This window comes from Macrotis lagotis, chromosome 1 (genome assembly GCF_037893015.1).
Source record: "Macrotis lagotis isolate mMagLag1 chromosome 1, bilby.v1.9.chrom.fasta, whole genome shotgun sequence".
Classification (NCBI taxonomy): domain Eukaryota; kingdom Metazoa; phylum Chordata; class Mammalia; order Peramelemorphia; family Peramelidae; genus Macrotis; species Macrotis lagotis.
In genome coordinates, this window is record NC_133658.1 from 141122852 (window position 1) to 141136751 (window position 13900).

At 36.5% G+C, this 13900-nt stretch overlaps 1 protein-coding gene across 5 annotated transcripts in view; it reads left to right on the top strand.

The window, feature by feature from the left end:
- PLEKHA2 (pleckstrin homology domain containing A2) overlaps positions 1-13900 on the top strand; it is a 200981-nt gene that overhangs the window by 180797 nt on the left and 6284 nt on the right. For all 5 annotated transcript variants that reach the window (XM_074208915.1, XM_074208917.1, XM_074208919.1 and 2 more), the window contains 3 exons: positions 850-918; positions 1683-1753; positions 12357-12420. In XM_074208915.1, the coding sequence (XP_074065016.1) occupies positions 850-918; positions 1683-1753; positions 12357-12420 (204 nt within the window). The remainder of the gene's footprint in view (positions 1-849; positions 919-1682; positions 1754-12356; positions 12421-13900) is intronic.

Genomic DNA, 13900 nt, shown 5'->3' on the forward strand with positions numbered 1-13900 from the left:
CTCCAGCTACAATCCTGCCTTCTAAAAAAACCTTCAATAAACTTTAAATTCCAAAGCTTTCCCATTTATCCTGTATTTGACTTGCTTTGTAGATATTTGTTTACATGTTATCTCCCCCCATTAGATTGTAAATTCCTTGAGGGCAGGGACTGTCTTTTGCCCAACACTCTGCACATAGCAGACAATAAATGATTATTGAATTGAATTGCTGGACCATAGGGCCTTGTGGGAAGAGAGAAAAATAATACTAGACTGGGATGTCAACTTGTTTAAGATATTTCTTTACCCAAATTGTTCAAAGTATTAGACTGATGCTCTAAAAGGTCAACATCCCCCTTGGCAGGTAAGGATTCTTCTTTTTCCTTTTCTTCTCCATCTTCCTCCTCTTCCTCATTCTCACATTTGTGTAGTCTTTTAAGATAATATTCACCAATTTGTTTTAGAGTCAAAACACCCCTATGATCTTGGACTTAATAATAGTAACATAATATTAACACTTATAATCTTAAAATCTGCAATTAATTATATATAATAATTATTATTAGCTTATTACAATAGCCAACATTGGTATAGCCTATTAACATTTGCAAGGCAAAATAGATAATTTCAGTTCATCCTCATCACAATTTGTGAGGTAAGTGCCAGTATCATTCTCATCTTACATATTAGGGAATTGACGCAAATAAAAGTATAAAATAACATGCCCGGGGCTACAAGGCTAATAAATTACAAGACTGCTACTTCTAATATCTTGCTGTGTAACACTGGTACCTAAGAGTCTGCCAAAATGAGCTAAGATCCTTAGAAGGAGCAATATACAAAGAGACACCCATCTCTTTTCTATTTCAGAGAAAGAACTGGAAACGTCGATTCTTTGCTCTTGATGATTTCTCCCTCTCCTACTTTAAGTGTGAGCAGGTGAGTAGTGGTAGATCTGGGACCCAGCAATAGAATCCTTTAGTCTTCTGGGTACATTTTTATGTACATAAACATATGGGGGCAGCTAAATGGCACAGTGGATAGAGCACCAACTCTGGAGTTAGGAGGACCTGAGTTCAAATCTGGTCTCAGACACTTAATAATTACCTAGCTGTGTGCCTTGGGCAAATCACTTAACCCCATTGCCTTGTAAAAAACCCCATAAACTTATATGTACCCCCCCCAAAAAAAACCTTATAGGTACATGGGTTATACTTACAACATCATCACAGGCATGAACATAAAAAAATTGTCTCACTTTCTCTCTCATGTGCTCCTCCAATACATAGATTTCTATCCCTAGTTTCCTTTCTTTCTCATATTTACAAAAGGAGTCATTTTTTACCTTCTCAAATTTCCCATTCATGTCAGATATTCATAATCATAGGATTTAGAGTTGAAAAGAATCATAAAGTTCCTGTAGTCCAACATTTCTATTTTACAGATGAGAAAATGGAAGGGAGAGAGATGAAATGACTTTCTCCAGGTCACACAGGTCTGAAATCTAGTAATTTCTGAGATCATATTCATGATTGAGTTTGCACTTTGATTCTTTTCATACCACCTAGATTTGGAGACTCTGCCACTGAATTAGAGAAAATTCTGGGTGATCCTGTGTGAGGAAAGGGAAAAAAGTGTATCAATTGGTTCTTGGGTATAGATAAATGGACTTACTCCCCCCCTTATTCTTTCTCTCTTCCCAGGACAGGGAACCTCTTCGAACCATCCTTCTAAAAGATGTACTGAAGACTCATGAGTGTCTGGTCAAATCTGGGTAACTATTAACTCTACTTGATTCTTTATTGATGAAGGAGAATGGTACAAATAGAAGCCAAATGGTGAAGGGTGAAAGGGTGGGAGGAAGTGAAGGTTGCAAGGTGTGGTCTACTCTCCCTAAATGTTTAACACTGAAGAGCAAGATACAAATGACTACTTAAAGAAATGTCAGGGTCAAGGGAAGGTTGATTTTTTTCTTTGTTTTTATTTTCTGATAAAGGAAAAACTATTGAATACCTGTCTAAACATTCCTTCTCAGTCTCGTTTGCTGGATCTTCATCCTGGTAGCATCCACTAATGTTGGGTGTCCCTTAAGACTATGTCCTAGGACTTCTTTTTTTCTTCCTCTATACTTAACTTGATGATTTTATTAATTCCCATGGATTCAATAATCTCCAAGTAGAGAATTCTCTATTTGTCCAGCTCTACATGTCCAGGTTGACCTTCACTCTCATATTTATAACTGCCTATTTAATATTTTGAAATGGATGTCCCACAGGCACCTCAAACTCACTCAAGCCTTCCCCTTTTCTTGTATTTTTTTCTTCTCTCCTCTGATATTGCCATCACCATAGTGCAAACCCTCATCACTTCACAGCTAGATAATTGCAATAACCTTCTGTTAATCTCTCTGCCTCATGTCTATCCTCTCTTCTACTAAGCTATTAAAGAAATCTTACTAAACTAGAGGTCTGAACTATGCTCCAAGAAATTGTAATAGCCATACCCTGGTGAAACTGTCTTAGCAGATAGGCTAAACTAGATTGAAGGTAACCAATGGGCCTCAAATCCATCCGTGAAGCAGAAGAATATTTACCTCAAGCACATGAAGACTTCCCCTGGCAGAATGGGCAGGTGAAAACAATATTTTTCAGTAACCACAAAGGAGGCTGAAATAGGTGCTGTAGAGTGTTTAGAACTTGGTCAGACATCAAAAACACTAAAGTGATCCACTACATCTCAGGTCATTGCCAAGTCATCCTAACTTATGTTTTCACTTAGATGACTCTGGAAGAAAGAATGAGGCCATGACTTTGTGCAACTTTGTCTCACTTAAATCTAATTCATATCCATGATGTCACTGGTCCTCTTCAAAAATGGACAAACAACAACTTCCTAAAGTATAGGTTTGATTATATGATCCCTCCATTTGATGAACCCAATAACTCCCATCCCTTCTAGGATCAAATATAAAATTCTCTGTTTTGTTTTAAAAACCCTTAATAACCTGACCCCCTCTGATCTTGCCCATCTTTTATACCTTACTCTTCTCCAAGTATTCTGTGATCCAGTGACACTAGTTTCTTTGCTGCTCCTCAAACAAGATACTTCACCTCCCATTGACAGGGTCTTCCCTCTCATCAATATCTTTATCCTGTATGTATTTAGTTTATACATAGTTTGCATGTTTGTGCTCCTTATTGTATGAACTTCTTGAGAGCAAAAAAGAGTTTTTGTTTTTCTTTGTACTGCCTATTACTGGATTGTTCCTGATCCATAACAGGCACTTAATATATATATACTTGTGGACTGACTGACTAAAGTGAGATGACTCAAGAATTCCTGTTTCATGCTAATCCAAGAAAAATTGGCTTCTGTGCTATAAAAAGACCCATAATCCAGGGAATGTGTTGTTGGGCATTATGTTGCCAGTACAATTAATTTCAATTCAACATACATTAAGCACCTACTGTGTGCAGAGTACCACACCACGTGATGGAGAAGTATAGTATAGTATAGAAAGGTCACTGGCTCTGGAGCCACAATTGACAATTACTACCTTTGTGATCTCAAGTAAATCACTTAATCTCCCTTTACCTTTTTTCTCTCCCTGAAATGTGATGGAGTTGAACTAGAAGAGGCTTTGACATTCCTTCCACTCTGTGTATACACAAATAACTGTATACAAAATAATACATGTTTAGTACTTAACAATATACAGTGTCTTGTTGTTGTTGTTGTTTTTGTTCAGTTGAGTCCAATTCTTCATGATTCTATTTGGGGTTTTCTTGGCAGAGATACTGGAGTGGTTTTCCATTTCCTTCTCCAGTTCATTTTACAGATGAGGAAACTGAGGCAAATGATGAAATATCTTGCTCAGGATCACATAGCTTTGAACTCATGAAGATGAATTATTCTGACTCTATCTACTGTGCTACCTTCTTGCCTATAATGACCTGATTACATTGTTTTTGTTAGAAATATCACCATTCACCTACCTGCTGTTCAAAACTTTAGTGTTTGACTCTTCTCTCTTTCCTATTTATTTATGGAGTCTGTTTTTCTAACTGTATAATATCTCTCTTTCCTTCCTATTGTCATTACCCCAGTGTAGGTTTAATACAACCTACATGGATGATTTGACTTGTAATACCTCCTTAATGGAGAGGAATCTTGATTCTTCTCTTCACCTTGGCGATTCATTCTTTTCGTGCACATCAGACTTTTCTTCCTATGTATTATTGTCATCCTCCTGTTCAGAAATCTTCCCTTTCCTGTTGAGAAATTTTCAACCCCTCTTAAGGTGGAATGGTAGTGTTTGTAATTAGAAAGGCCTGAGTTCAAATCTATCCTTAGACATTTAATAGCTGTGTGACCTTGAGCAAATCAATTAACCTCTGTTTGTCTCATCTGTAAAATGACGATAATAGTATCTGCCTCCCAGGGTTGTTCTAAGATAAATGAGATAGTAATTGTAAAGTACTTAGCATAGGCATATAATTTGTGCTATATAAATGTTTATTGCTATTGTGATTGCTGTTGCTATTATCATGTTGCCATGATAGATTTGCATTCATTAGCCTGGCATTTGAAACCCTTTATAGTACAGTACCACTTTACCTATCCTGACTTAGCTTTATTTACTCTATTTTATTCACAATGTATTTTGGAAGAGCATTAGCTTTATACCTAGATGTCTTTGCTTTGAATTCTGTCACTTACTATTTGTGTGAGTTCAAGCCAGTCACTTCATCTCAGTCTGCTCTTCTATAAAATGAGTAGTTCAGACTAGTTTAGACTCTAAGGGCTTTTCCAGGTTCAAATCTATGATTCTAGCTGATTAACAGTTGGAGGACTATTTGCCACAACCTGAATACATTCTCACCTTCATGCTCTTGTGTGAGGCCTGGGCCTACTCTTCTCATGTTTTAAATTCTCATGAATCCTTTAATGCCTAACTCGTGTCATATTCTCCTTAAAAGCTTCCACTGTTTGTGAGCAAAGATAATTCCAAAAGATTTGTGATAGAAAAGGAGTATGAATGCATATTATTTTGACTTTTTATAATTTTTTTCCTTTCTCATAGTTTTTTTTCTGATTCTTCTTTCATAGCATTATTAAAATGGAAATATGTTTCACATAATTGTAAATGTATAACCTAAATCAAATTGCTTGCTGTCTTGGGGTGGGGAAGAGTTCCTCATTTGGAACTCAGAACTATTGATGATGTTCTTGTTGGTTTAACGCATTTCAAAATTAAGTAGATTAACAATTTTTTTTTAAAAAATGCTTCCCTTCTTCCCCCTTTTCTCCTTTAACAACCCAGCTTATGTTTCCTCATAAACTTCGTTGTCCCCAGGACATTAACTGTTCAACTTCTGTATTCAAAAACTTGTCAGTCAGATGGCCTTTCCAAGACATTAGTGTCTATATTTACTGTCTCTTTTCCTCCTTCATTAGTTTTCTTTCCTTATCCTCCTTGTCTCAGAATCCTACACTTTCCAGTAATACCAGGGCAACTTACAAATATTCCATGTAATCGTCTAAAGTAAAATAAGGATGAATATGCCTATTTCTAGAATGCCTGTGGATATGATTCCATTTGTACTGTTGAAGAAGATGAATTAATGTGAGACCCTGCAGCTTAAATAGGAGTGATATCATAAGTAATAATAATTCCAAACACCCTTGATGACTAACTTCCTAAGGGAGATGGGAGTGGGAGAGAGGAGAGATTGTGATTCCTGTTCCTATGTTCAGATTAGTCTGCAACTGTTTGCAATTTAAAGTATAATAGCCATATCCTGAGAAATCAAAGAGGCAAGTAGACTACTCTTGCAGAGATTCATTTGTACAGAGTCACACTTTGAAAGGAAATATATAGCCCATGAAATTATAAAATAGCCACCAAGGTGAATAAAGTATAGATTTAATAAGTGTATATTGTGTAAAATAGTAGAAGCCTCAGAAACAAAACCTGATATGTTAGGATGATCTGTAAATAGCTCTAGTTTGAAATTCCATGACTGAGAATGTTTTAGTCTGAAAAGAATCAGAGTGATGCTAGAATGCCCAGAGAATGGAAAGGAGATCCAAGAACAGTTCAAGAATAGTCATTTGTTTGTTGAAGGCCCCATCCATGAAGAATTTCAAATTCAAATTCTTTTTTTTTTTAGTTTTTTGCAAGGCAATGGGGTTAAGTGGCTTGCCCAAGGCCACACAGCTAGGTAATTATTAAGTGTCTGAGGCCGGATTTGAACTCAGGTACTCTTGACTCCAGGGCTGGTGCTCTATCCACTGTGCCACCTAGCTGCTCTCAAATTCAAATTCTTGACAAAAATAAAACAAGATATTTGGACAGAGGTAAGTTCTTTGGTGTCTGCAAAAATTTTAACCTGCCAGTTGATGATTATCTTATTAACTAGTTAATCAGAATGGGTGCCAGTGGAGAAGGCAAAATTAACTATTACAACTTCATCAGAGCTTTTTCACTGTGACCTGACCTACATGGAAAAGACTAAATGAGATTTTTTTTGGTAGATGAAATTTTAAATATACATGTACTCTTAGAAACATGGTCCTGGGTCATACCTAGTTATCTTTATCCCTAGAAAATCTGTATAGTTCTAAGCATAAAGGAATGTCAGGGGCTACTTTAGAGAACTAGTCATATGGTTCATCCCTTGGTTCTAAATCTTCCCTGGAGGAGATCCAAATCTGCATCAGCCAGAATTAGCAAACTCCAAGAGTAGAATTAGAGAGATTAGGTATTGGCAAAAGCAACCCTTATTGGGATGTGAGATCCAGAGTTATTCTTAGGCCAAAACACAGTGTGAATTCCTTTCTCCTTGACTGCATCCTCTTGACAATTTTATTATGGTGTAACCTGCTTAAAAATGATGCAGAATGAAGTGACCTGTGTAGGCTGAGGATTTGTAGCAAAGGGACTAAATACCTACACCAAGAAGATCACACATCTAGGGTGGTACTTGATTAAAATTAAGAGCCTTGAAGGATAAGATGTCAGATACAACATGTGGTCTGGGGGGGGTGTTGGAGTGTGGTAGAGGGGAATGTGAAAGGGGAATGTCAAACCATTCTATAAGCAAAAATGAATAAGCATTTATTAATAAACTATTATATGCTAAACTTAAGTAAAATCCCTTTACAAATATCATTTCATTTCATCCTCTCAACAACCTTGTGAGATAGATGTTATTATCTTCATTTTACACTTGAGGAAACTTGCCTTAGGGAAAATTTTAAATCAAGAATCTTGGGGTTCTCATTTATGGACTTATAGTGAATATGTAAATCTCATTTGCTTAATATCTACTTGGGGAACTCCCACCCATAACTTGCTCAAACCAAGGACTTTAAGGATGACTTTGTAGTCTTATGTCTCCAAGGACTTTAAGGATGACTTTGTAGTCTTATGTCTTATGCCTGAAACATTCTTATTTCCTTTTCAATTCCTGGGAATTTCCTTTAAGACTCACATCCAATCTAACTTTCTCTACGAAATTTTCCCTAGCAACTTCAGCCCACACTGATCTTGCCTTTTTCTTTTCTCTCTTTTTTTTTTAGTTTTTTTTTTTTTGCAAGGCAATGAGGTTAAGTGGCTTGCCCAAGGCCACACGGCTAGGTAATTATTAAGTATCTGAGACCGGATTTGAACCCAGGTACTCCTGACTCCAGGGTCAGTGCTTTATCTACTGCGCCACCTAGCTGCCCTCTTTTGTCTTTTTTAATTTTTTTTTTTTGTTTCTAGTTCCAAATTCTTCTTCCTTCTTATACATATGATGTCATACAAAACACATTTCCACATTAGCCGTGTTGAAAAAAAATCAAGAAAGATAAAGAGGAAAAAAATTATGCTTCAATCTGTACAGAGTTCCTCATTTCTCTCTCTGGTTGTAGATAGTATTTTTATTATAAATCCTTTGGAATTGGTAGATCTCACTTTTTTTCTTCATTTCTAGAGCATTTAGCTGATAACCCAGACTCTCCCACTTTTATTTACTCACTTCAACAATTCAGATCAGTTAAAAGTACTATTGGACTTGACATCAGATGACATATATTTGTTTATTAGCTCAGCCATTTACTAGCTGTGAGACACTGGGCAAATAACTTCTCTGAGCTCCGAGAAGGTTGTGTTAAAAGACCTTTGAGGGGCAGCTAGGTGGTGCAGTGGATAGAGCACTGGCCCTGGAGTCAGGAGGACCTGAGTTCAAATTTGACCTCAGACATAATGATTCCCTAGTTGTATGACCTTGGGCAAGTAAACAAGCTTTGAAGTCCCTTCAATCTCTAAATCTATGATTCTATCATTTTATTTATGTATTGCCTTATAATTATTTCATTAATCTTATCTTACCATCAAGCCTGTGTGTCTTCAGAGCCTAATTTGAGTCTTTTTAACATCAATTTAGTTCAATAAACATTCCTTGAGTATCTCTTATGAATAGGAAACTGTGCTGATGTCTGAGAACCAAGACATTTGTCCTACCCTCCAGGAGCACAAGTCATGCTTCATGATTAGTTCAAATCACTTCTTGGCAGGATTTTATTTGACTAGAACCAATGGGTGAAAATTGCAGAGAGGTAAATTCTATCAATTCACTATCTTGGATATTAATTTTTTTTTTATTTTGCTGCAAAGGTTTTCCTCTTCTCAGTTTTCCTTTTTAATTCTAACTAACAATTTTATTTTGCAAAAATATCATCAAATCTCTCAACATTTTCTCCTTTGGCCTTTCTATACCTTATTTAGTCATTTATTTTGAAAAATTTTCCTAGTGATAAGAAAAGTTCAATAGTTAAATGAACTGTTCCATCAAGAATAGTGAATAAGAGGATGTCGGACTACTTGTTGGGGATGTTGCAGAGAGTTTGTTTGTTTCTTTCCTTTCAGTTATTTTTTGGACTAGTAATTTTCTTTTTTTTAATTTGTTTTTATTAAAGATATTATTTGAGTTTTACAATTTTACCCCCAATTCCCCCCCCATGGAAAGCAATCTGTCAGTCTTTACTTTGTTTCCATGTTGTACCTTGATCCAATTGAGTGTGATGAGAGAGAAATCCTATCCTTAAAGAAGAGACAAGAAGTCTAAGAGGTAACAAGATCAGACAATAAGATATCTGTTTTTTTCTAAATTAAAGGGAATAGTCCTTGAACTTTGTTCAAACTCCACATCTCCCGGATACAGATGGCACTCTCCTTTGCAGACAGCCCCAAATTGTTCCCGATTGTTGCACTGATGGAATGAGCGAGTCCTTCAAGGTTGATCATCACCCCCATGTTACTGTTAGGGTGTACAGTGTTTTTCTGGTTCTGCTCATCTCACTCAGCATCAGTTCATGCAGATCCCTCCAGGCTTCCCTGAAATCCCATCCCTCCTGGTTTCTAATAGATCAATAGTGTTCTATGACATACATATACCACAGTTTGCTAAGCCATTCCCCAATTGAAGAACATTTACTTGATTTCCAATTCTTTGCCACCACAAAGAGGGCTGCTATAAATGTTCTTGTACAAGTGATGTTTTTACCCTTTTTCATCATCTCTTCAGGATATATATACCCAGTAATGGTATTGCTGGGTCAAAGGGTATGCACATTTTTGTTGCCCTTTGGGCCTAGTTTCAAATAGCTCTCCAGAAAGGTTAGATGAGTTCACAGCTCCACCAATAGTATAATAGTGTCCCAGATTTCCCACAACCCTTCCAACAATAATCATTATCCTTTCTGATCATACTGGCCAATCTGAGAGGTGTGAGGTGGTACCTCAGAGAGGCTTTAATTTGCATTTCTCTAATAATTAATGATTTAGAGCATTTTTTTCATATGGCTATGGATTGCTTTGATCTCCTCATCTGTAAATTGTCTTTGCATATCCTTTGACCATTTGTCAGTTGGGGAATGGCTTTTTGTTTTAAAAATATGACTCAGTTCTCTGTATATTTTAGAAATGAGTCCTTTGTTTGAATCACTAGTTGTAAAGATTGTTTTCCAATTTACTACATTGGTTTTATCTGTGCAAAAGCTCTTTAATTTAATGTAATCGAAATCATCTAATTGGTTTTTGGTGATGTTCTCCAACTTTTCCTTAGTCATAAACTGCTTCCCTTTCCATAGATCTGACAGGTAAACTTGGACTAGTAATTTTCTATCTTCAGATTTTAGGACTGTATGGCTTAAGTCATTCCTCTCCCCCCTGAATGGAGGCAGGGACTTTTTTTCTCTTTGGTTTGCAGCCCTTTTGATGGGATAAACTCTTATCTGTACATCATCCTAATGATGAACTGCAGGAAGAAAAGATGGGTAAAAGAAGACATGAGTATGTATCAGAAGATACTCTTGTCTTCCTTTGTTTCTTCTTCAGATTTTGTCATTTTTCCATTTACCCAACACAAATATTGAATTGTAGCATAGCATTAAGCAAATTTTGCAGTTTTTAGTCATTTTTCTGTTGTGTCCAGCTCATTTCAATGCATCTGAGGTTTTTGGGTTTTTTGGCAAAATACTAGAGGTTTTACCTTTCTTTTTCCATCTCACTTTAACAGATGGGGAAATTGAGATAAACAGGGTGAAGTGACTTGCTTAGAGTAACACAACTAACAAGTGTCTGAGGTCAGATTTAAACTCAGGAAGATGAGTCCTCCTGATGCATTCTTTCATTCATCCTCTGCACCACCCAATTGCCCCTATCAAGGGTATTGTAGTCATTTAAGAAAATATATATTGAATTATTGAATCAATCAAGCTGAAGGTAGAACTTTAATATTTAGAGCTGGGATGAACTTTAGAGATCTAGTCTAACCTCTTCATTTTAGAGATGAGGAAATGGAAATTCTGGGGGGTTGGGGAGGAAGTAAATGACTTGCTCAGAAGTCACACAACTTTGCCCTGATTTGTCAAACCCCAGGTAACTATTTTAAAACTCTCAGTGAATATTTTAATATAATATGTGTGCAGGTGCATATATACAGCTGGACGCACTTAAGGTTCTAACACAATGATGTTATTTTGATCCTTTTTGAGAATGAAGGACAACAACCAATCAATCAATTCTTTGTGACTCCATTTAGGGCTTTCTTGGCAAAGATACTGGAGTGGTTTTACCACTTTATTCTCCAGTTCACTTTACTGATGAATAAACTGAGACAAAGACGGTGAAGGGACTTGCCTAGAGTCACACACTAGTAAGCATCTGAGTCCAAATTTGAGCTCAGAAAGATGTCATCCTGACTCCAGGCCCTGCTCTCCATCCACTATACCACCTAGTTGCCCCTCATTCAAATATGTTGTCCTCTTTTTTCTGTTCTTTGTATAAAGACATACTCATGTTTGTTGTTTGTTAAATTCATATTTTTTTAAAAAGTAAATTTGAAGAAAAATATGAAAGGTTGTGGGTCCAGGGTAGTCTCAAGATGATAGAACTTGAGTAGTTTTCAAGGGCAATACTCTTTCTTTTTTGAATTATAAAGATTTTATTTTGAGTTTTACAATTTTTCCTCTAATCTTACTTCCCTCCCTCCACTCCCCCCACAGAAGGCAATTTGCATTGTTTCCATTGTTTCCATGGTATACATTGATCCAAATTGAATATGATGAGAGAGAAATCATATCCTTAAAGAAGAAACATAAAGTATAAGAGATAGCAAGATTAGGCAATAAGATATCAGGTTTTTTTTTCTTAAATGAAAGGTAATAGTCCTTGGTCTTTGTTCAAACTCACCAGTTCTTTTTCTGGATACAGATGGTATTCTCCATTGCAGATAGCTTCAGTGGCAATACTCTTAACTCAGGGTCTCCTAACCCATTTGAGGGAAACTTGGGTAGAAAAAAATTTACATGTTTATTTTCACTAATATGCCACTGGAATTTAGCACTTCCTTCATTTCTGAATGTAGACAACAATATATAGGGGTTTTGAGGTTTCACCAGACTTATTATAGAGTTCATAAATAAGAAAGGTTAAGAACCCTTATTATTTAGAGAGAATCTTGATTGGCAGGGTAAAAGGTATTTTGGTGTTTGAAATGTTTGTCTCAAATGCTTCTGTTAACATTCCCTCTATTCAAGAGACAGATGGTGGGAGATAATGGTCACAGGGTCATGAATATCCAAGAGAAGTTAAGTTCTGGGGCAGCTAGGTAGTGCAGTGGATAGAGCACTGGCCCTGCAGCCAGGAGTACCTGAGTTCAAATCTGGCCTCTGACACTTAATAATTACCTAGCTGTGTGGCCTTAGCAAGTCACTTAACCCCATTGCCTAGCAAAAACTAAAAAAAAAAAAAAAAAGTTAAGTTCTTATAGTTATTCTAGCATTTTTTTTTGTTGTTTAAATTCTTTGTTCTCTGTCTCCATGTCTAGAGAGCTCTTAATGAGAGACAACCTGTTTGAAATAATAACAAGCTCCCGGACCTTCTATATTCAGGTAAGATGCCCTTTAATAATATTTTAATGTCCTTTGACTCTTAATGTACAGTTAATGAATCTCTTTGTTGTGCTTTTTCTTTTTGCATTCTAATGGTCTAAACAATAAATTTAGCACCTAACAGTTATTCTAAGTCCCATTATCTCCTAACAGGATGTTTACCCCAAACTTCCCAACCATACAAAATAAAAACAGGCTGAACCACCGTACTGGGGAATGTGAGTTTGTATTCAGCTGATGTCAGCCACTGGATTCTAACTAAGCAGAGAAAAGGAGAACTGGCCTGTGATTTCACTTCTCCTATCTGGCTTATTTTTAACCATCGCACTGTAGATGGACGTTACTTCTATATAGAAGAGCAGAAGCTCAGAGAGCCCTGTTTCAGGGCCAGGTGCACAGCCCAGCTGCACAGAGAAAGCCATTGTCTGGACACTTGCTGTTCAGCCAGAGGTTCCCCTTCTCCACCCACAGTGTTGGCTCCCTCCCATCTCCTGCTGCAGTCACAGGAATTGCAAATTCCTGCCTGGCACTGACCTTTGGAAAAATAGCTTTCTATCCAGGGTCTGTATGCTTTTAGTCTTAAGTCTCCAAATACTATTGCCCATTGATCTCTAGTATCATAGTAGATCTAGTGGCATAATGGTTATAGCCCTAGACTCAATCTCAGAAGATACATGTTCAGCTCATCTCTTTGTCCCTTGTAATAACTGTGTGACTTAGAGCAGACCACTTCATCTTCTGAGCCATGGTTTCCAAAAATGCTTCTAATAATACTTGGGCAACTTTCTCATGAGACTGTTGAAACTCAAATGAGATGCCAACAAATTATTCTTATTACCATTTCCCAAACTGACAGAGATTTTTTGTGTATCTTTCACAATGGGAACAATTTTCCAATGCAGCACTTCTATGTGTGAATTTGGTTGTGTATTTCTGGACCACAGAGCAAACATTTCAAAGCCTACTTTCCCCTGGAGTTCTGGCTCCCATACTTTTCCTCAAATGTTCTCATAAGACAAAGTAGGGACATCCTCACTTTCTTTGGCACCCTATAGTTTTTCTTAGTGAGTTGAATTCATTCAAATACATATATGTATATATATGTATTACACATATATACCACTACTTTTCTTACCAAACAAAACTTGTTAGCACGATGGCATCCATTTTCAAATGGCTCTGAATGATGCATGGCCATATATATACATATATATATATATATATATATATATACACACATAGCTGTATTTGCTAACTGTTTTCTGTTTTCTCCTAAGGAAAGATAGAAAGAGATGTTTTCATTTCAGTGAAGCAAAAGCATAGGGGATGGTGAAGGTTGATGGAAAGAAATCAAATACCTTGGAAAATGATTGTTATTTAAAACAGGAAGTGTGATATCTACTGTTCATTTCAATTCAAGAAGCATTTTAATTAAAAAACCTTTTATAAGCTTTTTTAACAATTTTTTTAGTTTATTTTC